At 38.2% G+C, this 22,813-nt stretch overlaps 1 protein-coding gene across 1 annotated transcript; it reads right to left on the minus strand.

The window, feature by feature from the left end:
• Positions 1 to 1,495: 1,495 nt before the first annotated feature.
• LOC129097653 (potassium/sodium hyperpolarization-activated cyclic nucleotide-gated channel 2-like) lies at positions 1,496 to 10,557 on the minus strand. The gene is made up of 7 exons (XM_054606561.1): positions 10,094 to 10,557; positions 5,568 to 5,997; positions 5,287 to 5,448; positions 4,453 to 4,671; positions 3,760 to 3,906; positions 2,392 to 2,632; positions 1,496 to 1,698 (listed from the first exon to the last, which is right to left on the minus strand). The coding sequence occupies exons 1-7, from the start codon at positions 10,555 to 10,557 to the stop codon at positions 1,496 to 1,498; spliced, it is 1,866 nt and encodes a 621-aa protein (XP_054462536.1).
• Between the last annotated feature and the right edge of the window lie 12,256 nt (positions 10,558 to 22,813).

Raw genomic sequence — 22,813 nt, forward strand, 5'->3', positions numbered from 1 at the left:
CCATGAACCGCCTTCATAACAACAGTCTACCCTCACTAAAGGTCCGTCTGTAAGGTTAGAGGTACTTATACTGTACCTGGGTAACGTTACTTCTATGTAGTGCTGATGATTACTGTGTATACTTTAACTCTAATAGTTAGATTTCAGATATAAATATTGTACTTTTTCACTCCATTTGACAGCTATTCTTACTAATCACTTATCAGAAATAAGACTTTAAATATTCAACATATAGGGTCGGCATAAAATGTAGCTATATATAATTTATATAAATAATATATATATGTATTGAAAGTTCTACAAAGGGACATCTATAGCTTTTAATGCTAGTACGTAATAATTTAATGGGAATACTTTCATTCTGTCAGCGGTGTTGGTGTGTGTGTGTGTGTGTGTGTGTGTGTGTGTGTGTGTGTGTGTGTGTGTGTGTGTGTGTGCTCATAGTCAGCATCTAAAAAAACTGCATAGGCAAAAACAACACATTATATTCATGTTTAAAGGGTAGAAATATGTATATTTACATGACCAGTATGAGGATCATTCATCAGAAAAGTAAAATAAAATTGAACAAATTCATGTAATTTCATTCTTAATTTACATTACTGTAAAACGGAGGACATTTGATGAATGGCGTTTTTTATCTGCATCAAAATTACCTGGAAAATAAATACACTGTATTAATAAATACAGTCTAACAGCACGAATATCATATTATTTTAAAGATAAATATTTGTTTGCATATTAATTGCCAGCAGAGAATTAAAACAATGAAGGTGTTATTCAAGAGGAAAGTCAGTTACTTAAAATTTAAACAGTGATGTATAACTGTACTGTAGTAATCTGTCTCTATACTGAACTCTATACAGTTGAGTTATTACATCACAGCAGCTTATGCTCAGTGAACATTGGTATTAAACCCTGACTTGATGCAACCTACAGTTCTGAGGGATCATTAGAATCAGCGCTACATTCAGCAGTGTGATGTTTTGCCAAGCTGGTGCTCCCGTGCTCGTATGAATGATGTGATGGATTATAAAGCTGCAGTGTCAGAAAGCATACAGGCAACTTAAAATAATTATTAAAGCAGTATTTACATTTGGAAAAGCTAGTGTTGCCAATGGTTAAAAGCATATGTATCATCAAAGTTGCTGAAGAAACACGAAAACTGTGATTTTTTTGTCGTCAATGACAATGAATCTAACATGAAATGTATACAAAGATCTAACACAAAATTAGATTTCAGCTAACAACTTCAGATCCAAGTTACAAAACGAAATCAACGGAAGGTGCAATATTTTCAACCAAGTGCAGCAATAATGTGTAAATAAATAAAACTAAGGGTCTCCATAAGGTTGTCCATTACTAAGCACTAAAGTAAAGTGCAATCAGTCAAATTTACAACAAAGGTTTCTTTGTTAAGTGGTCATGTTCAGTCAGCAAGAAAAATATCCTCCATATTTCTGGCAGGAGTCTCTCTTCGTTGGTGCTGAGGAAGTCACTCATCTGGGGGAGGCTGATAACTGGGTCTGCGAGCCACCCGGCCCAGTCGGTCCACAGCCACACTCTCAAACGCCCTCCTCATCAGAGGATGCTCCTCCAGGACCTCGTTGAAACTGTCCACGCTCAGGGAGTAAAGGCGACAGTAGGTGTCAGCCTTCACGGTGGCTGTGCGTCGTCCTTGGGTTAGCAGGCAGATCTCTGAACCAAGAAGGAGAGAGTCAGTTTAATCTTTAAAGCAGTAGTTCAATTTGTCTTTCCAAGAGTTTAATCAGATGATTGAAACCACTCTCATGTCTGTACAGTAATTATGAAGCTATAGCCAGCAGCTGGCTAGCTCAGCTAAGCATAATAGACTGAGTCAGGCTAGCTGTTTACCCCTGTTTCCTCTCTTTGTGCTAAGCTATGCTTACCTGCTGATGACTCTAGCTTCATATTTAGAGTACAGATACAATAGTGGTATCAATCTTCTCATCTAACAATCAGCAAGAAAGTGAATAAGCGTATCTCCTAAAAGAAGGTAAACTGAATATCTTTGGCTTTGAGACTGTTGGTAAAACGAAACAAGCAACTGTAAGAAGTCAGCTTGGTTTTTGGGAAATTGTTGTGGGTCTTTTTTGTAAACAACCAATTAATTATTATTATTATTATAATTAAAAATTGTTGTTAGATTGATCAATAATTGATAAAATAGTTGGATGTTGCAATCGTAGATACAAGGAAGTGTGTGGATGATAAGATGATGTACAGATGAGCAATACATTTGTATAGGAAGTGCAGAGAAAGTGAAAAGAGGTCAGCAACAGCTTTAACAACAGGAGAGGAAACACAACCAGCCTCCTAAAGATTTGATGTGAAACAGTTTGAAGGTTGAATGTTTCACATAGGATTTACCTCCAAAATACGCTCCATCGTTGAGCGTGATCTCTTTACTGCCACGTGGGACGACAGTGACGGTGCCGTGCTGGATGAAGTACATTTTCCGACCCAGCGTTCCTTCTCGTATAATGAAGTCCGCAGGTTGGAAGACTTCGAAACGCAGCTTTGTCAGGATCACTGTCACAAAATGAGGGTCGGTGTTGGCAAACAGTGGCATGTTGGCTACAAGCCCACGGCAGTTATAGCTGACAATCTCCTGCATTAAGGAAAGAGTGGAGAGAGAAGACATTAAGATAAGTGATGCTGAGGCATTTCTACCTTACCGCGTCATAATGTTAATACATTCTGTGGTTCAAATGAATGATTCTGAGCTAATTTAAGTGAGAAATAAAAAACTAATTTATTGAGGCTCTTGTTTTACATGTGTGACAAGTTTTGTAAAGCATAAACAAGCTGCTGTTTGGTCAATCAATTGATAAATCAAACCCACTGTTTTGATACTGATTCCACTGTTTTGATACTGATTGCTTCTTCTTTTTGTCTTATGCGAAAGTAAACTAAATATATTTGGCTTTATTTTGGACAAAGCAAGGCTAGGTTTGTAAGATATGATTGTTCTCATGATAGATAAATGTTCAGACTATTATCATTGGGTCTATTAAACTTGAAACGTTTTGAAATTTCTTGTTTTGTCTGACCAACTGTCTAAAACCCATAGATTCAAGTTACTGTCCTTTATGTCAAAGAGAAGCAGAAAATCCTCACATTGGGAGGCTGAAACCTAAAAATGAGCAGCTTTTTTGTTTGAAAAATGAATAAAACGATAAATCAATTATCGAAATAGTTGCAGATAATCTTTTTTTATTTCGTCGACTATCGAATCAATTAATTAAATAATAATCAGCTCACATTTGAAGATGGCCCCTTTGGTTTAAGAAAATGTCTGATGGGCAAATTTCTGCCCTCAACACCATTGATCGATTTATCAAGAAAATAACACTGCAACATCATTTCTCTTATTTCATGTGATTTTGCATACATGTTATAGAGAATAAAACATTGGAAAAATACTGTATACTACATATATTTTGATATTGATTAATTCATTGATTGATGGACAAAACATCAATCCCAACTTTTTTGATAAACAATTATTCAGCCATTTCCATCATGAAATGTAAAAAATTGGTAAACAATCCTGATACTTCAATGTGAGGATAAGCTACTTTTAAATCATTCTAAACTGAATATCTTCAGTTTTTTGGACTCAGGTTAATCAATATATTGCTTTTGAACGTAACATTCAAATTGGCATCTGTGTGGGCATGTCTCAATAAAGAAATAAATGGAGAGATGGCAGGAATGGCCTAAAGAATAACACACCTCCTTCAGCGGATCACTGAGCTCTCCAAGGATGCTGTCCTCATCGAACATCTTGCCTTGGAATCGCTGCTCGTAATAATCATGGATCCTCTGTCTTACATCCGCTGGCAATTTGTGGAACGACATGTACTGCTCCACTTGCTTATACTGAAATCATTAGAACAAAACACATGGAGATTTGACCTTCATGAGGATACAATTAATTCCACAGAGCTGATGTCAGATGTCAAATCTAGTCACATTTTCTACCATGTGTTTGTTGAATTATTCCTAAGCACAATAATCACGCATTTATTCTATTTGTTTGATAGTTTTTTTGCAGTTATAAGTGGATTACAAACTAATTTGTAATGGGCATTAGCGAACAGAGATTCAAAACAAAGGTGCCGCCCATTTGTCCATCATCCGTTTTGCTTTATCTTGTGAAAATCCCCTGGGAAGGGTCACAGTTAGGCCACAAAATCCATTATATAATACACAAATTCTCTAGGCATTTGGCACAATTTCCACAAATAAAGTACGAGCAAGTAAGCAAGCCTATAATATTAAACATGGCTGTGATATTAAACCTCACAGCCAGAATCACATTAGCATCCCCGTGAAGCTTCTGGGACATATGGAGCGCAAAACAACTGGAGCTGGAGGTCAAAATGTTTTAGTTTGTTAATCTTTTTCAGACAGTGCAGAGATTACCTTCTCCTGATACTGGCGATGTGATGCATCCAAGGACTGGACCAGGGTAGTTGCATGACCGAGGAACATGGCATAGCAGGTGGCCCCCACGACCATACTGATCATGGTGAGCCAAACGTCAGTCATGCCTTCTGGAGGGTGGGCACCGTATCCTATACACAGCATGTGACTCATGGCCATAAAGAGGGCATAGGAGTACTGTAGGTGCCATGTAGAATTCTGGGAAGGACAGAGTTAACATTGAGGGGAGCGTTGTCATGAGAAAATATACTTTGTATGTCTATAGCCATATAAATGCAGCATAAGTGACGTTTTTACAGTAACATTATCTTACAGATAAAGGTCTCCAAATAATTTCCTAGAAGTTTCCTGGAATGAATGTAATTTGTATTAATTAAAAGGAAAATAAATGCAATTTTCAACTGGTGCACTTGTAATTAAAGGAATAGTTTAACATTTGGGGAAATACACTTATTCGCTTGACAAGAGTAAGGTGGGAAGATTAAATCCACCCTAATGTCAGATGGTGGCGTCAATCTTCTCAATCAAACTATTCCATTAACTGAATCAAATTAATTGTCAATCTAAACAGTCTTTTAGTCAGTACACAGCAGGTCAGCTGAATAAGCGAAATTGTAACTGGCGGGCATACAATTGCACATATATTACATTTTAGATTATGATGAAATAATGAATGCATATTTATTGGATTCAAATGAAACAGTTTTTTAGGTTAAAACCCGTTTTCCCCTTAAAAAGAGATAGATTTTTTTTCCAGGTTTACATATTACATAAAACATGCATGTGAGTATGTATTAATGAACATGTACTCACCACCATGTTGTTTTTGGCTACCCAGCAGTCTGGGGGGAAGTCTTGCAACATTGGCACCATGAAGGTCAGGCAGCCATCCCAGTGGCACAACAGCAGCATCATACCAATCAAGTTGACTATGCGCACCGCAGCGCTGGCCAGGTCATAAGTCATGTGGAAAATCTGAGAGAGAGGAAGTTGTGTAGAAGAAAGAAACCAACATTAAACTGGACAAAAGTTTAGTTTCTGATGTTTACTGTTCTGTGTTTCATCATGAGCTTCATCTCTCTTCCTTCCTTTACCTCCTCCCACTGATGAATGTAGCGGATGAGGCGAGACAGTCTGAGGAGACGCAGCAGACTGAGGATCTTGGTGAAGCGTACGATGCGGAGGGCGCGGGCGGTGCGGTACACGTCAGACGACTCGTGCAGTGACTCCAGATCAACAACGAGGAAGATGTAGTCAACGGGGATGGAGGAGATGAAGTCCACCAGGAACCAGGTGCGGAGGTAATGCATGCGGATCTCTTTGGGGTTCAGGATGATGTGGCTGTCCTCTACCGGGATGCCCGTGCGGAAATTGAAAACCAGGTCCATGAGGAAGAGAGTGTCAGACAGGACGTTGAAGGTGATCCAGGGCATGGTGTTCTGGTCCTCAAAGAAGGTGATTCCCCAGGGCAAGATGACCAGATTACTCATCATCAACAGGAGCATCACGATGTCCCAGTAAAACCTGGACAGGACAGGAGTGGTGAGAGTTTGAGGTTGTGCAGATGTAAAGCTGTGAGCATTTTATGTACAACTAAACCCCAAACCTTTTTCCACTATAGTTGTACAGTGATCCAGATACATCTAGTGTCCTGATTCTTGCTAACTGTACAGCATGTAACACCAAAGAAGAAATCTGGAGGGCTCACGGATCAATTATTTGTTTTTGTTTGTGAGTAAACTAACAAGACTGTAAAGAGTGCACAATATAAATTAACTTTTTGCGCTTAATCAATAAAATAATAAGGTTTCTTGTTGTTGAGTATCATATAGAGGACCTTTAAATTGTTCTTAAATGTATTAATAAATTATAATATTCAAAGAAAATCCGAGGGAAATAATCAAATATTTTTCTTTCTATCTAAGTCTGTCTTTTGCAGGCTAACATGAATGCACTCCTGCATAAAATTAGAAGATTCAAAAGCAAAAAAATAATGCAGAAATGGTAATGGGAATATTTATGTGTGATACATAATATGCAAGCTTTACAAAAAAATCTAACATATTCAAACTAAATGAGTGCTTTAAACACAGGAACAAGTCCTCCTACAGGCTCATACATGTTAGTGCTCTTGGTTTAAACATGTGTGAACGGATTTGAGTGAATTCTGGTAATAATGCTGGTTGTTCAGTTTATCGCGAACCGAACCTCTTTGGGTTCAGAGTTCAGGAGAGAGGCCTAGGGAGCTTTTCGGGAGGTTAAAGGCCTTATCCCTGCAGGCAGCATAAGGCTTATAGTGAAATCTGTTCACATAATGAGTGAATTAATTGTTATGGAGTCTATTAGTGTCACACAGCCAGTGTTTGTTTTGTTGCAACTGCTCTATAGTGTCTAACAGTATTCACTAGATAGAGAGAGAGAGAGAAAGGCTATTTCTTCTGACTTTGGACACTGCCAGCTAAAAGCAAAGCTATTGACCTCATAGTTCTTGCTCCATATTTATCGGACATATTGGCTTTGATCTTCTAATCTATAATACTAGGGCGAAGAAAGCAAATAATTCCAAAACTTGTCCTTTGAGTTCGATAATTTGACACAGCTATCAAGGTCAAGTGAAGTCATCCAACAAACAGTGTACCATCAAGGGAAGGACCTATTTCAGAGTGACCCGTACTCTCATAACAAGCTGCTGTCACAGGAGGACCCCCCTCTCATCAAAAATGAATGGTGTTTGACTCAGCGGGCTCAATATGAAGACATTGAAGAAAGGACAAACGTCACTGCCACTGGAAATGTCTGATACGCGGTCAGCTGCTTACAGGATGTTGAAGCCTAGAATCCCTGCCTGCTTCATGTCCCATTTTCCTATAAGTGTCCAGTGTCTAGTTAAACTCCACAAGTCCATGGTTTGGGTTTCAATATAGGTTGTTTCCATTGACAATCACTTTGGGTGTCTCGCTCTCTCGCTCTCAGAGTCTTTTTCATTACCGGAGGCTCAGTAACAGAATATGAACTAGACTATTTCTGACTACCGTCACTCGTCAGTGCTCGCAATATGAACCCTGTGAGAAAATGACCGTGTTCTTAAGCCAGCCAGAGCAGAGAATAAAGGAAGTGATAGTAGTTCCCATTCTCATTCATGTTTATCCCTCCATCTATCCATGTTGTTTGTGTCTACACGCTGGCTTACATGACTACTTATCATCTCCTCTCATGTTGCAGCAGATTAGTGGTTGCTTGCTGCTAATAACTCCACCAAAGACTATGGACGCCACATTCACATGAAGAGTGTGAGAAGCAGAGTTAATTCTGCTGTATGAAAACCTTTTAGACGTTTGAGCTATTAATACCAGCGGGAGTGTAACAGGAATAGGAATGTGTTTTTTTAAAAGCATTTTATGTTGAATCTAAATCCAGGATTGAGTATTACTATAACTACTATAGCTAGAGTTGGTAATCTTTTTGTTATATTTGTATATAATAATTCTCATTACATCGCAATAGCACTCAATTAATAAATGTTCTGACAAAATAGAAAAAAATAATCTGGTATCTGTGGCTGTTGCAGCACTGTGATAAACCATCCAATCATTTCCTTTGGCTCGAATTAAATGATTAGACGGCCTACCTGACTGCATGCGCGCACTCTGCCTCTGCACTCATTGTTTGTCACTGGATTTTTCCACAAGCTTGACAGCTGTGAGTACTAACAAAAGCCATGTTGGATGTTCACGTACATTAGTTGATTATGATATAGTTACATTCATAATGATAATTCTGTCTGAAGGGACCATAGACTGTATATAACAAGTGGAAGTTGGCACCGTGACATCACCCATTGGTTTGTGGACGGCTGTTTTGAAGATTTGAGGTGGGCATTTTGGCCGTCACCATCTTGGTATTTGGCTGTCGTCATCTTGGTCTTTTTGCAAGCAAAAGTGACGAGAGAGGTTGGAGCTAAGTATGTCCAAACGCTGAATAAGACATGTTTAAGCAACCAAAATGCTACAATTAACTTTCATGAATGGAAAACACGCTGTGAAAGGGATATAGTTCTATGAACACACTCACAATTCCCAGACTGGACAATGGCGTGGTAGAGACATGTCAATCACAAGGTAGCAACACCCCAAAGCATACCCTGTTCTTTTGTCTATTTTACTGGAAATGGGTACATAATTTACTAAATCAACACGGTGCTGTATTGAAGAAGACTTGAAACAAGTAAACTCATGTTCACAATGTTTACTGAGGTAATAAATTAAACAAGAAGTAGGGTCATTTTCTCACACACTTCTATACAATCATCCTATTGCAACCGGAGGAGTCGCCCCCTGATGGCTATTAGAAAGAATGCAAGTTTAGGGCACTTTAACATTGGCTTCACTTTTCGGACTGACGGACTGTCAGTGTGGAAAAGAGTTGTTGGATTTTCATTTTAAAAATCTAGGGTCCTCTTGCTAGTTTCTTAAGATTACCAACGCTAATTTAAAAGTTGCTACAGGCATTCATGTTTTGCAGAGCATGAAGGCCAATTACTTTGGTTGTTTTGTAGACAACCTGAACTTTTTGTATATTAATCTTTACTAAAAACAATAAGGGAAAAGATAAAGATTTGTAAAGAGACTTAGTGGTGAAAACATAATATGATCGCAACACCACTTTTGGATATCAGTGAAGGATCTTTGTTGCATGTCATTCCCCCTTTAAATTCCAACTATAAATTGGATTAATGAATCAAAACGAAACCAGCTATCCAACCGTAACCACTAAACAGGAAAGCTGAGCGCCAAAAATGTGCTATTCCAAATCAATCATTCAAAAGGGGAAGTTGGAGCATAAGGTTTAAGGAGAGCAGGCCTTTGGTAATCCCCCCCCCCCCTCAGCTGTCTGTGTATTATTGCATAATAGAGCAAGATTGGAATTATAGGGATTCTTATGGGCAATAATCCCTCTGCACAGGTTTATCCTCTCTGTCTGGCATAGGCCTGATGTGTAAAAATTGTTTAAATTTGATGGCGGCTATTATTACGGATCGCACAGACGGATTGCTTGGGGCACCGCTGCTTGTTGTTGCTCGGCCCAAAAGCTGAATGATCTGACAAATCCTCCAAAATTTAGGCTAAACTAGAGCAAAAAAATATTGGAGGTTTTTCAAATGGAATACATTGGATCACTTAAATTAAATGGATCAATGAATGTATTTCTCCCTCCTCATCAGCGGGGAGAAAGGGAGTTACCAGTGGTATCATTAATCCAGATGATCTTGTCCTATGTACTGTATCACTAATCAAATCCCTTCATCGCCTTATCATGTGAGACGAACCCTGACATCAGCTGCTGCCCTCCAGTCTGTCCTTGGAAAAATATTGGATCTGAGCACCGTCACAGGCTGTTTTAGTTCCCTTGAACTGGATTCTTTTTAAGGGAAGATTGAGAAAGATTAACAACCAAATGGGGAATCTTGTTTTTGCAAAAGGTTACTGCTTTGTGTTTTCACCCATTTTGAATGTTCTGTCCATGTTATTGTAGAAATAATGGGGGCAACTATTCCCACAATCAACACTGAAATTAAAATGAAACCGAGGTTAGGAATCTCTGAAGATAACCTCAGTATTACCTGAAGTCACTGTAAGGGTGGATGATCCACACTCCAAAGCTCTTGACCCTGTCCTGCTCAGCAGCGACACCCTTATGGCTGCCGAACATTCGCAGGGAGAACTTGTTGACCCCGGGCTGCAGCATTGACCCGAACTGCTTCTGGAAGCAGTTGGACTGGTCCGATGAGGGTCTTCTGTCGTCGCTTCCTCCCTCGCCCTCCTCGTTGGTGTCCAGCAGGCCATCTGGATCTGCCGTGTAGTCGTCATTGTGAGTCTGAACCAAGGAGAAGAGCGTCTTGGTCACATCGGCCTTCTTCTCTGCCTTTGGGGAGGGGGTACCAGGGGGGGACGTCCTCTGGGAGCCACTTCTCCACCTGGAGAAGCGGAGGCTGCTCCAGCTGCGGTACCTGGATGTCTCCGGTTTGTGAGACGGGCTCTCTCCAATGTTTCTCTGGTCCTCGATACTCCTGGAGAGGCTGTTCATTTTCATACTTTGCACTTTAAACTGGACGAAGGCAAAGAGGGCTCTGTTGACCCTGTGACTTGGCTTGTAGGAGCCTGGGTTAAAAGTTCACTTACTAATAAAGTCCACTGCAGCTGCCATTTTTATTTGATGCATTCTTTTAGTGTTATCTTCCTTGCAGAATAAATAAAATACTATATTGATACACTTTTAAGCAGGCTGTTAACATAAAATAACATCCAGCTACTATAAATTAAAAATATAAAACAGTGGCACAGAAGCAACTAAAAAAACACAATAAAATATCAGGCAGTCACTTTTAGCTTTCTACAGATTAGCAAATACACATTGCAAGTCTCGAAATCGTGTATAATAGAAACAATGGCTTTCTCAAATCCATAAAAAGTTGCAGCCATTAAAAAAAAAAAGTACTTCCCTGTGATTTGATGAATGAATCCTCCGCCGCGTAAGAATAAAAACTTCAGCCTCAGATGTAATTTGTCCGTCTTTGTTTGACCGGGACGCAAATTGACAGAGAGGCTTCAGTAGCCTTCAATAATCGGCTTGTTGGCATAACTGAGTCCACTCACCTCTCTCCTCCTCCCCCCCCTCCTCCCCCTGCGGTGAAAGTGCCCTCCCTCCTCGGGGACGAGCCTCGGGGTGGTGATGCGGCTGTAGGTCTTGCTGCGCAGCCCCGACTGGGACTAACTGCTATGAATTAAGCTACTGGTCAATAGAAAACCACAGCGCCTTAATACATGCTAGAAGTATATGGTCAAGCTAGATATTCATTTAATTTTCGAAATACATTTTTGCTTTAGGATATATTGACTACTAGCCTATCAATTGGTCACATTTCAAAGTGCTATGACAAAGTTGTTATTCTAATGTATTAATAGCCGCACAAAAAGCGTAAAAATCAATGTATAGTTGATTTATAGACTAAATGAATCAATAAGTTATTTAATGGAAGAGTTAGACGTTTTAGGAATTCATTATTTGCTTTCTTGCCAGGAGTTAAATGAGATAGATATACTCTCATGTCAGTCCACTAACAGCCAGCAGCCGGTTAGCTTATCATAACGACTGGAAATAGGGGAACACAGCTAGCCTGGCTCACATTTGCCCTCCAGCCCATCTTAAAATGATATTTATTACCATGTATATTCAGCTACTTGTAATCAACTTGCTCAGTGCTAACCACAATAAGTTCTCTCTTCTGGTCTCCTCCTGTCTGTGACCAGGTCAGTCTTCATCATATGGACCCCCTGTAGGCTATTAGATCACATTTCACCATTGTTGGTCCATGCACTCTCTGAAGTTGCAGGTATCGTGTTCACATTTACACCTGTGACTCCTAAACAGGCACACTTGAGAAGCCATAATTACTGGGTCAGTCCTGGAGCTGGTGTTAGTGTTTCGGATAACCATGCAGGAAGTTCATCAGTAAACAACAATTTCCCTCTGGATTAATAAAGGAGGTCATATCTAAAGCTCAGTCATTAACCTTAACATGTTAAAGTAATCAAAGTAAGTAGCTTAATATAGTTGTTCGCCCAGCTGATGTAAAATTAACCTTTAATTTAAATTCTAACAATTTCACACATGGTGATATTAGATAATGATGATGTCAGATGAGGAGAAATGGCACCAAAGAGACAGACAAAAAGGCAAAGAACTCATGTTTTATTTTAATATCTGGTGACCTTCAGGCACTGAGAAGCTCGACTCGTGTGACAGAAGACCAATTGAAAACAATTGTGCCGTCACAAGGATAATTTTCAGCATACTTTTTAGAAAAGATTAATTGTTCTTTTATAATTTGAGATAGTTCTTGGGCTTCTTAAGAAAAATAGATAATTTAATGGAGATTGGAAGTGTTGACAGCATTAATAAAATCCACTAATTCTTAGCTCGGTTTTTACAGTTTTGTCAATATAACTTTTTTTTTTAACATTTTAACAATTTTTATTGTTTTCCCATCAAACCCACCATACATTTGTTTTCAGCATGTATGGAAATTAAAGTGTATACAAGCGTAGGGCATCTGCATCATTAAAATTACAAGAAAGTCTTAATTATTTTCTGATACAAACAATGGTTTTTGATAAAAAATGATGAAAAATGCACAAGGCTGCACTTTCTGTGGGGCTTTTATAAATTTCAACTGTACAAAGTAACACATTACTTTATGTGGGAGATAGATTGCAAGATACTGGACAGGATTCACATTTACGTCTGTAATTTGTGGACAGATTGTGTCATTGCCGTGCAAAAAAAGAACAAGACAAGACTGTTTACAGCACTGCTTTGCACAAAGGCAAAACAAGTGAACTAGAAATGTAAACAGCTGAAGGTTCATGAGATGCACCTCAGAGGTATTTTAGAGAACTGGTTGATCATTGGTTGGTTAAGGCTTTCCTATTCTTCTCCGTTAGGGAAATTCAAGATTCACTTGATAGCAAAGAATCACCACATTCACAAAAAAGTCTAATAGAAATGTAAATAAAATATGCTTGACAGATTTTGAAAACAGGTTCAACCATTTTGTATAGAATGACTTATGTAATGAACTAAAGCCTAGACAATTTCATGAATGTGCCAAAGCATTTGCAATTTGTTCAAAAGAGGGAGAACATATTTTTCATGATGTGCCGTGACTAGATGATGTGGAGGTTTCCCCACATTGTTTAGTTAAAGTAGTTTGAATTCTGATCTGAGAAATGTACCGCAGAGAAAAACTGTAATTTGAATGTTTTATGGCCATCATTGAAATTTTATTCAATTATTCTTCACTTGTTTGGGCTGTTTTTGCATTTGCTCATATGATCTTTCATCTTTCTTATATTTTATTCTTTCCCTACTCTTTGATGTGCATTACTCTCCAATTACTTTACTGTTTATATTTGTGCTGCCTTATTTTGACAGTCATGATAATAAATGTAAAGCATTTTTAAAGAGCAATAATTGTATGAAAAGAGGCTATACAAATACAGTTTGATAATCACAAAACTGAATAGGCGGCTGTTTCTCTTGGCTCATACAAATTTGATGTTTGGAGTAAAATGTTTTTTACAAGGAAGTACGTGCAATATGTGCAAATAAATTAGCTTATTAAATACCACGAGTAACAAAGCAATGGCAGTATGAAAGTGTTTGCATTGCTAAGTGAGGATGTGAAATTATTTGAATGTTGTACAGCAAGAAACCAAATAAAGTGCGATGTACTTTTAGCGTAAGGGCCTACAATGTCGGCCATGTAATCACATTGTACTCGGTTTGAGTCTGGCAGGGGAAACCCACCTCTCTTTGCCTTCATTTTGTGTCTGTACTCTATGTAATCAAGGCAAAAAATTGCCCTAAAAAAACATTTTAAAAAGTACCACACATTCTAGAAATGATAAATGATCCCACAGGAAAAACAGCGTGTGAGAAAATCTGCAACTCACAAATCTTTCAGTAAGATAATTCAGGTTTATTGCCTGAGTTAAATACATTTTAGCCCAAAAGCATATTCAAATTTCATCAGTAACAGGAATTACAAATAATGTAAAAAAGAAATCCAAACCAATGTTGACGCACAGAACCAATTGTGGAGATTTTAGATTTTACTCCTTCATTTTCTTCAGGCGAGGGTTTCACCTTTGGTGCCACATAGTTCTCTAGAAGACACAATTATACTGTATTATTATCATTCAACTATTTATACTCCATTTCTCAAATGTTTGACTGATACTTGTGACTTACTTAGCTATTGTGTTATTCCCCACATAATCACACATTGGCCTGTACCCTATCGCTTGTGCTTTCAGATTTCTAATCTCTTCGTTCCAGGCGTCAGATTCTGATTTTAAATTTGCTTTGTGACAAAAAAAAAAGAGAAGAGAGGGAACAATTTAGACCTAAACAGTAGTTTTTGTATTTCACCACATGATGGCACTAGCAGCTGAGAATTATCTGTGAGGTCATTGTGTGTCACCTTCAGTCTCTGTGCGTTCCTTCTCCTTGGCGGCCAGCTCCTCAGCCTCTGTTTCCTACAATAGTGTGGGAGAAATATCAGTGAATATGACGTGGAAGTTGTGTTACACAAACTGAATATTAACTTGTGAGTATTTTTACCCTACAATTACATCCAACCTCTAAGACTGGCCGGCTCTAACAGGAGGGTGTGTTGTTCCTTAACCACTTTCCTACAGACAACCCTACTTCTGTCACCCTTGCTCGGACCACGGACATCTTCCAATTTGACATTCATTTTGAGATGAACTACACATCTGCAAAATGTCTTATACGTGTCTGGCACGGTAGCTATCGGAGTGGCAATATCAGTCCACAGACAGGCAGACAGAAATATAAACCATAAAGGGAAAACAATAAACAACAATAAAGTCCTGTATTCAAAATCCATATAAAGTAAGATAATCGTCACTGTAATTTAATATTTAAAGTACTTGCTCTGCAGGAAAATGTACCACATGACTGATATGTTATTCAATATTAGAGTGGTAGATAGTTAATAATGACTGATGCATCAATGCATTAACTGTTATAAGGGTCTGAGGTGAAGCTGGTTTTACAAGGTCACAAGATTCATTTGAAGGGTTGTTGGATGTTTAATGGGGCAGGGATGGCATTGTTTTTCATTTTCATTAGAAAATTTGACCTCTGTTGTTTTAAATGAAACCATCTAAGACACTTAGAGAATAAATGGAACTGCGTACAACTCATAGTCACCTGAAACATGACAAGGAGCTATAAGTAGTCAACTGTAGCTGTCAGATCAATAAATGTGGTGCAGTAAAAAATAAGAATATTCCTCTGCTCAAATGTAGCGCAGCTGAAGTATAAAGTGGCATAAAATTGAATTACTCAAGTTACAACTACCTTAAAATTGAACTTAAAGGAACAGTGCGTAGCATTTATGGAGCTCTATTGGCAGACATGGAATAATATATTAATAAGTATGTTTTCTTTAGTGTATAAGAATGAGAATTGTGGTGTTTTCGTTACCTTAGATGAGACGTTTATATCTACGTATGGAGCCAGTTGCCTTGTTTCTACTAACCAAACCTGACTCTGGCCCTAGATAAGATCATTCACGTTTTTGTGCTGACTAATGTATTTCTCCTACACACTTGTCACATGGGAGAAGTGTCAGTTGGTCTGCAACGCCACCACTAGATGCCCCCAAATCCTACACAGTGCACCTTTAAGTACGACTAAATACCTTCCACAACTGCCTAAGGCTTTGTGTACCGAATATGTTCATAAAGCACTTCATATTGAACTTAGTGCTCAAATGTTTTCTTAAGGTTCCATGAGTCACTGCAAAAAAAAAGAAAGTGCAAGCGAGTGGGAAGATTTCATTTCCGAGACTAACCCCTGTCCTCCAGCGTTTTACTAGCAACACAGAGCACAGGTAAAGAGCCACACAGTCATGGTTCATTGCCACAGTTTCTTTCTTTTTTTTGAGGAGCAGAAAGAGAGATGCTGAAGCAAAAGCAGCAAAAAATAAACTTCTCACCTTTTCTGCTTCACAGATGTCAATTTCTGCTTTCGTCTTCTCTATATCTGGGCCAGGTCCGGCCACCTCAGCCTCCAGATCCTCCATTTCTTTTTTCCCCTTAGCCAGCAGATTTTCCAACATGACTTTAGAGGTTTCTAAATTTACAAGTTGATTACCAAGTGTCTCCAACTTCATTGGCATCATTTCTTCCCCCCTTTCCATAGTGACCAAGACTTTTTGTTGATTCAGAATAATCATCAGCACTGCTATGGGCAACGAGGTGGATACAATGGCCAAAAACCAACGAATCTGCATTGAAGCTGTTTGGGTTTTTGTGCTGAGGAAAGATTGAAAACAACGAGACGGATAAACATACCAGCAGAAACAGTGATGACAGTGTTCAGTCAAGCTTTTATCAATACGAGTGTGATAACAAAAGTCAGTTATACTTCCTACTCTCTGAGTCATATTTCGATCTTACCTTCCTATGTTTATGGAGTCCACTTTAGTTCCTGCTTTCATCTATTTACAAATTTGCCACACAGACTGTGTCTCTCTTTGCAGACAACAACCAAAGTGTCTCTTGATTTACATCCATCATCAGTTCCTGCTCTTCACACTTTTTGCCCCCTCCCTCTCTCTCAACAGACCGGTTGTCTGCTTGAGTCTCGGACAACAAACTGGTTGAGTAACTCACTCAAATTTCTTTGTAGCTGCGGAATCATAAATATTCATGTGATGAAGGACAAAAGTATAGTTTGTGATATGCAAAGTGATTTTGCTGTGATGGTTGATTCATTATCTGAAATCTCTGGTTACACGATTGATCTGGCTAAGTCAGGGGCCAGCCTCTTTCTAAAGATTTGCCTCCCAGCCATGAGAGAGTGGTGGTAATTCAAGTGGATGACTTCAGGTTAGACATTAGGGGATTACATAAACACCGGGTTTGAAAAAAAAATAATGCAAGGTAATATCTCTCCAGTTATTCAAGCTGTCCAACCTGTCCAACAAAATTGAGTTTAAATGAATGTGTCTTTATTAGATAGGATTAATTAAGTTAAGATGATCATCTCATCAAGATTTATTATATTTCATATATGCTTCCTTTAACTTTCCAGCCCAACCTTTTGAAATAAGAGTTATGTGTGGGCAGTCAAAAAAAAAGAAGCTTTAATCGTACTAAAGACAGGACGAGGACTCACCAGTTGAAACAAGCTAGTCCATATCTAACCCCTAAAACCTCTATCTATATCTATAACAAAAAAATTATTACAGTTGGGGGATTTTTTCAGTGAGGCTTTTTGGCAGTTTCAGATAGTCTTTTTAATATTTTCCCAAAGAGAAAAACTGAGATCATAGAAAATTTGTGAAGCAGACTATTTTATGTTTACTGTTCTATGGACTGCTGTTGTTATCCTGCTGGACTAGTTATTGTCAGGAAATACTGCCTGAAACCCTTTCCATCTACTTCACTTTCTTTGACAACTCCGGTCTGACCGGCCTGACTGGCTTTACTGGAATAGAATAAAATGTTAACTAATGTTTAGTTAGTGAAAAAGTTTATTGTGTATTTTTATGAGGTGTTCCAATCGAAATAATGTAAATACTCTTATACATGCAGCTAGGAATCTTACCATTCAGTATCTGGTCTATATTAACTTTTGTTCTCTTTTCATTTTTTTTAATATATCATTTTTATATAATATTATGCATTGACATATTTCATTTCATTGCCATTATCTGTCCCTCTCTCTCTCTCTCCCTATAATCTCTTTGATTTAGTTCAGAAAAGCTTTCTTAATCCCACCAGATCAACTCATACATACAATAATAGAAATAGTTTCCACAGTGCACAAAAGACAGAAAACACGCCACAACGTATAAATACACCATAAAATGCCATTTGAGACATGAATAACATCAGAAAGATACTCATCTAAAAACACATCTAAAAGTGTTCAATAAATAAATCTAACTGCTGCTGAAACAAAAGACCTTCTGAGTCGTTCAGTAGAACACTGAAGCATCTTTAGTCACTCACTGAATGAGCTTCTGAGTCCATTAAAAACTGTGTAATGGATGTCCTTCAAAATACACAATCGTTTTTAACTTGACCCGTGTTCTCTTTTCTACAGGTACATCAAGTGAGTCTGGGGTGAGGCCAATCACCGAGCTAGCCTTTCTTATCATCTTATTGATCCTTTTTTTTTTATCGTACGCAGTGATGCAGTCCCCCCACCATTTTTTTAAATTTTGTATTTTTTACATAAACTGTTCCTTTATGAGGAAATTCTCCCAGTATATATATGTGTGTGTGTGTGTGTGTGTGTGTGTGTGTGTGTTGGTCCGATATATATATATGCGCAAACAAATACTTTTTTACCTTTTGAATTTCTTTGTGTTCCTGCTAACTAAATAGAACGATCAGATAAAGTCTTTATCTCTTTACCTCACACATTACATTACATTACATTACAGTCATTTAGCAGACGCTTTTATCCAAAGCGACTTACAATCAGTAGTATATTGCATATCATTCACACACTGATGACAGGGCTACCATGCAAGGTACATTCATGCAATATCCAGTCCAAAAAGCCTTCAGGAGCAACTTGGGGTTAAGTGTCTTGCCCAAGGACACATCGACTGCCGAAGCCGGGTATCGAACCACCGATCGGAGAACTACCTTGCTCTCCACTACACCACAGCCGCCCCACAAAACATAACTTGGTAAAATTAAGAAACAACACCACCACATCACAATATGTCAGCTACCCTGCAGGACAGCACAACAGAGCTCCACTTGATCCTTGCGAAATAAGTCACGATAGCATTGAGAGATTTGCCTTTAAACAGATCACACCCAACCCATTATTCTTGAAGGTGGTGACCATGCAGCCACAGTGTCAACAAATAAATCACCCTTGTTGAATGTTTAACAGTTCGACATGAGGTCAAATCGATGGGCTCAAAGCCAGCAGACCAATCACGTGTAACAATGGTCACGCAGGACTAAGATTCATTTTTACTGATATGGTATAATAATCATTTAGTCTTACACCCTGTTTTAGGTATTTTTGCTTTACCCTTTTACCATAACTTGCTTGTTCTTAAAAAATGATACTTATTGTTTTCACTGCAATAAACTCCTTCGTGACCTGGTAAAATACAATCAACTTGATTTGGTTTACATCTGTCTCCCAGTCAACAAAGGTTTTATAAGAAATGTATCATGTGATGCTGTATTTGCTCACCTCTTGGAAAGCCACGTAAAGAAGCTGATTGGTCCATCAGTGGAGGTCAGAAAGTATTTAAGGATCCTTAGGTCCTGCACCTAAACCCCTGAGTGCCTGTTGACCAGCTCAGGTGAGACTTATTTAACTGACGTATTAAACAAAATACTAGTCATTCTGTTCTCAGCTATTTTTGTAAAAGGTTTTTGATGTGCATTTTTCTTTTCTTTTTTCTTGTAAATAATTTTATTGGATAGTTTGTTTCTACTGTTTGTAACAAAGATAAGAAACAAAATTAAGGTTTCAAAACACTTTGGCATTTATATATTGGTGTGTGTTTACATGCAGGATGACCAAAAGTAAAAAAAGTACAATCTTCCTGACCCTTTGGTTTCTTTTTAGGTATTAGGTCCACTCCACTGACAAACATGGGTTTGTTTGTTGCAATCTTTTCAGCTCTTCTCCTGAGTGGTAAGTTATCAAGCATTATTTTTAAAATAATAATATTTTTCTTATTAATGATTGATGACCAAGTGTTTTAGTTAGACGTCTGTTTCTGAGTTGCAGTAGATCACAACTAAAGTTAAAGAACCAGCTTGGACTGCAGAATAAGTCAATACATATTGTCAGCTATAAATAATAGATGACTTTACATCAATGTGAACCATAAAACAATACATGCATGACTCGACTGTGGACGTTAATGCTAGGAACTTTGAAGGCTTTAAGTACTTGAAATCTATCTTTTGTCACATACTGTTTGTTATGGTTATACCTTAATAATGTCACAGAAATGTATGTACCTTAATGTTTAAGTACATTTAGCAGAGCCTAACTTATTCTTTGGTGACTGAAATGCTGACTGTAATCAAATGGAAACAACAGTGAGGAAAAAAACACTAAAGACATTTAAAATGTTTTCCAGGATTTTGCAGAGGAGGACCAGCCACCTTAACACCACAGTCTGGCACCTGTTGGGTCATAGGCACTCTCCACTACACCTTTGACAACTATCATTACAGCTTCATGGGCAACTGCACCTACACCCTGGTCAAGAACTGCCATGTTGATGACACCCTGCCGGCCTTTGAGGTGGAGACCAAGAACATGAACGAGGGCACCGTACAGGTCCCGTCAGTGGAGACGGTCACTGTCAATGTTCACGGGATCAACATCAATATAGTTCGCTTTGAGTATGGAATTGTCCGGGTGAGTCAGTCAGTAGTGTTGCACTGTTTAATATTTCTAAAGTATTCTTATCTTGATTTTTATGATAGAAAACGTTTGAATTGTTTGTTTTATGGGATGCATCGGCTTTATATTTGTATGTATTTAAGTGCAGTAGAGGCCATGTCGTAGTTATTTTTGTTGCAATTTTGGGGTTTTAGTGGTTTACATTCCACTATTAGAAAAAAAAAGATTTTATTTCTGAACTTCAGATAAAAAAAATTGGTTTTGGACTGTAGAGTAAGCTTTGATACTGAAATGTACATGTTGGGAAATAGTGAGTATAATTGAACAGGAAAGACATAACACTGAAAAACTATGTTTTTTCTAAAATATGAAAAATTTAAAATAATTGACCAAATTTAGAGACCTTCTTTTTGGTTTCTGTTCAAAATGTAATTATGGGGATGTGTTGAGGGAATGTTGTTCCTTAATTTTTTTTCCATTAAATTAAATTAAATTAAAATTTCTAGTTTAGGAGATATTATACCATCTAAGAAACAAACAAAGATCTAATGAAAAGATCATTGGCAAGTGCAATTTGGTGTCTCTATATATTCAAACATATTGTTGTATAAAATGTGCAATCAAGTGAAATTGGATCTATTTTCAGGTGAACTATCAAAAATGGAATCTCCCAATCACCTTGAACAATGGCCAGGTAAGGCTTTTCCAGAGAGGTCTGTATGTCATGATGGAGACAGACTTTGGACTGAATGTGCAGTACGACTGGAACGAGAACCTCGCCGTCACAGTGCCCGGCAGTTTTGCCGGTAGTGTGTGCGGCCTGTGTGGCAACTTCAACAACAAAAAGGAAGATGATCTCACCACTCCCAGCGGCTCAGTGGCTAGCAGCATTGCAGAGCTGGGAAAGAGCTGGAGGGTTGCCGGCGCCACAGACAATGCCAGTTGCCAAGATGGATGTGGTGACCAGTGTCAATACTGTCCTTACAATATAGAACAGAAATTACAGAAGCAAATCTTCTGTAGTGCCTTCATACAGAATTTTGTAGAACTTCTGGGTTGTCAGCCTGGCATTGAATCCACCATCTTTACAAACAACTGCATGCTTGACCTCTGTCGGGGTGAAATTGTGAACACGTATCTCTGCAACACTCTTCAAGGCTACTCTGACATCTGTCAGAGGTCTGGGGCCCACGTTCCCAACTGGAGGACTCCGACTCAATGCCGTGAGTAATCAAAAGTGAAAGATCCTACTGTAAATACATGCTTATCAATGCAATCGAGGAATGTTATATTACATTAAAAATACATTACTCAAATACTCTGCTTGAGTACACATTTGAGATACTTGCACTTGACCTGATTCTTTTCTTTTCATGCCACTTTCTTCTTATACTTTACCACACTTTGTAATATAATACAGTACTAGTTAATTAATAAAATCATTTTTTTGCAATGAACTTAGAAAATATGACGCTTTGTTATAAATTAGGGCAATCAAACATTATATACACAGCTGAAACAATTAGTAGATAAATCAATTAGTTGATTGACATGAAATTAATTGGCAACAATAAAGTCATTTTCAATGGAAATATGCAAAAACACTTTATTGTTCTGGCTTCTCAAATGTGAAGATTTGCTGCTTTTCTGTTTCTTATCATTTTAGATTTATTTTTAATAAGGTTGGTGAGACAAAACAAGCATTGTGAAGGGGTCCCTTCGGGCACTGGATAATTGTGATGGCTTTTCTCGCCATTTCTGATCGATTAATGGTGAAAATAAGCGGCAGATTAAGCCATAATGGAAAAAACATTAGTTGAAGCCTTATACAAAATGCTAACCTCCACCATAACAGACAACAACAATGAAATACTGCTTTTACATTAATGCATGAGTAATAATAATTAAAAAGTTATAATATTATAGAATGCTCACAGGGGCCATGTTTCCTCAAATAGTACTTTTACTTTAATTCTTTAAGTTCATTTTCCAGATTTTACTTAGTGTACATACATTTCTACTTTAGTGCATTTACTTAAGTAAAGGATCTGAATACTTTCTTTATCACTGAATAAATGTGAATAACTGGATCTATCTCCTCTTTGTCCACACAGCTACACCAAAGTGCCCAGAAAACAGCCACTATGAGTTCTGCGGGAGTGGCTGTCCTGCCACATGTGCCAACCCAAACACTCCCACACAATGCAACTTCACCTGTGTGGAGACATGCGTCTGTAATGAAGGCTTCATATTAAGTGGCACCAAGTGTGTCCTCAAGGCTCAGTGCGGCTGCGTCTATGAGGGTCTCTATGTGGAAGCAGGAGACTCCTTCTGGGGCGGTGAC

The sequence above is a fragment of the Anoplopoma fimbria genome, chromosome 10, assembly GCF_027596085.1.
Source record: "Anoplopoma fimbria isolate UVic2021 breed Golden Eagle Sablefish chromosome 10, Afim_UVic_2022, whole genome shotgun sequence".
NCBI classification, from domain to species: Eukaryota; Metazoa; Chordata; class Actinopteri; order Perciformes; family Anoplopomatidae; genus Anoplopoma; species Anoplopoma fimbria.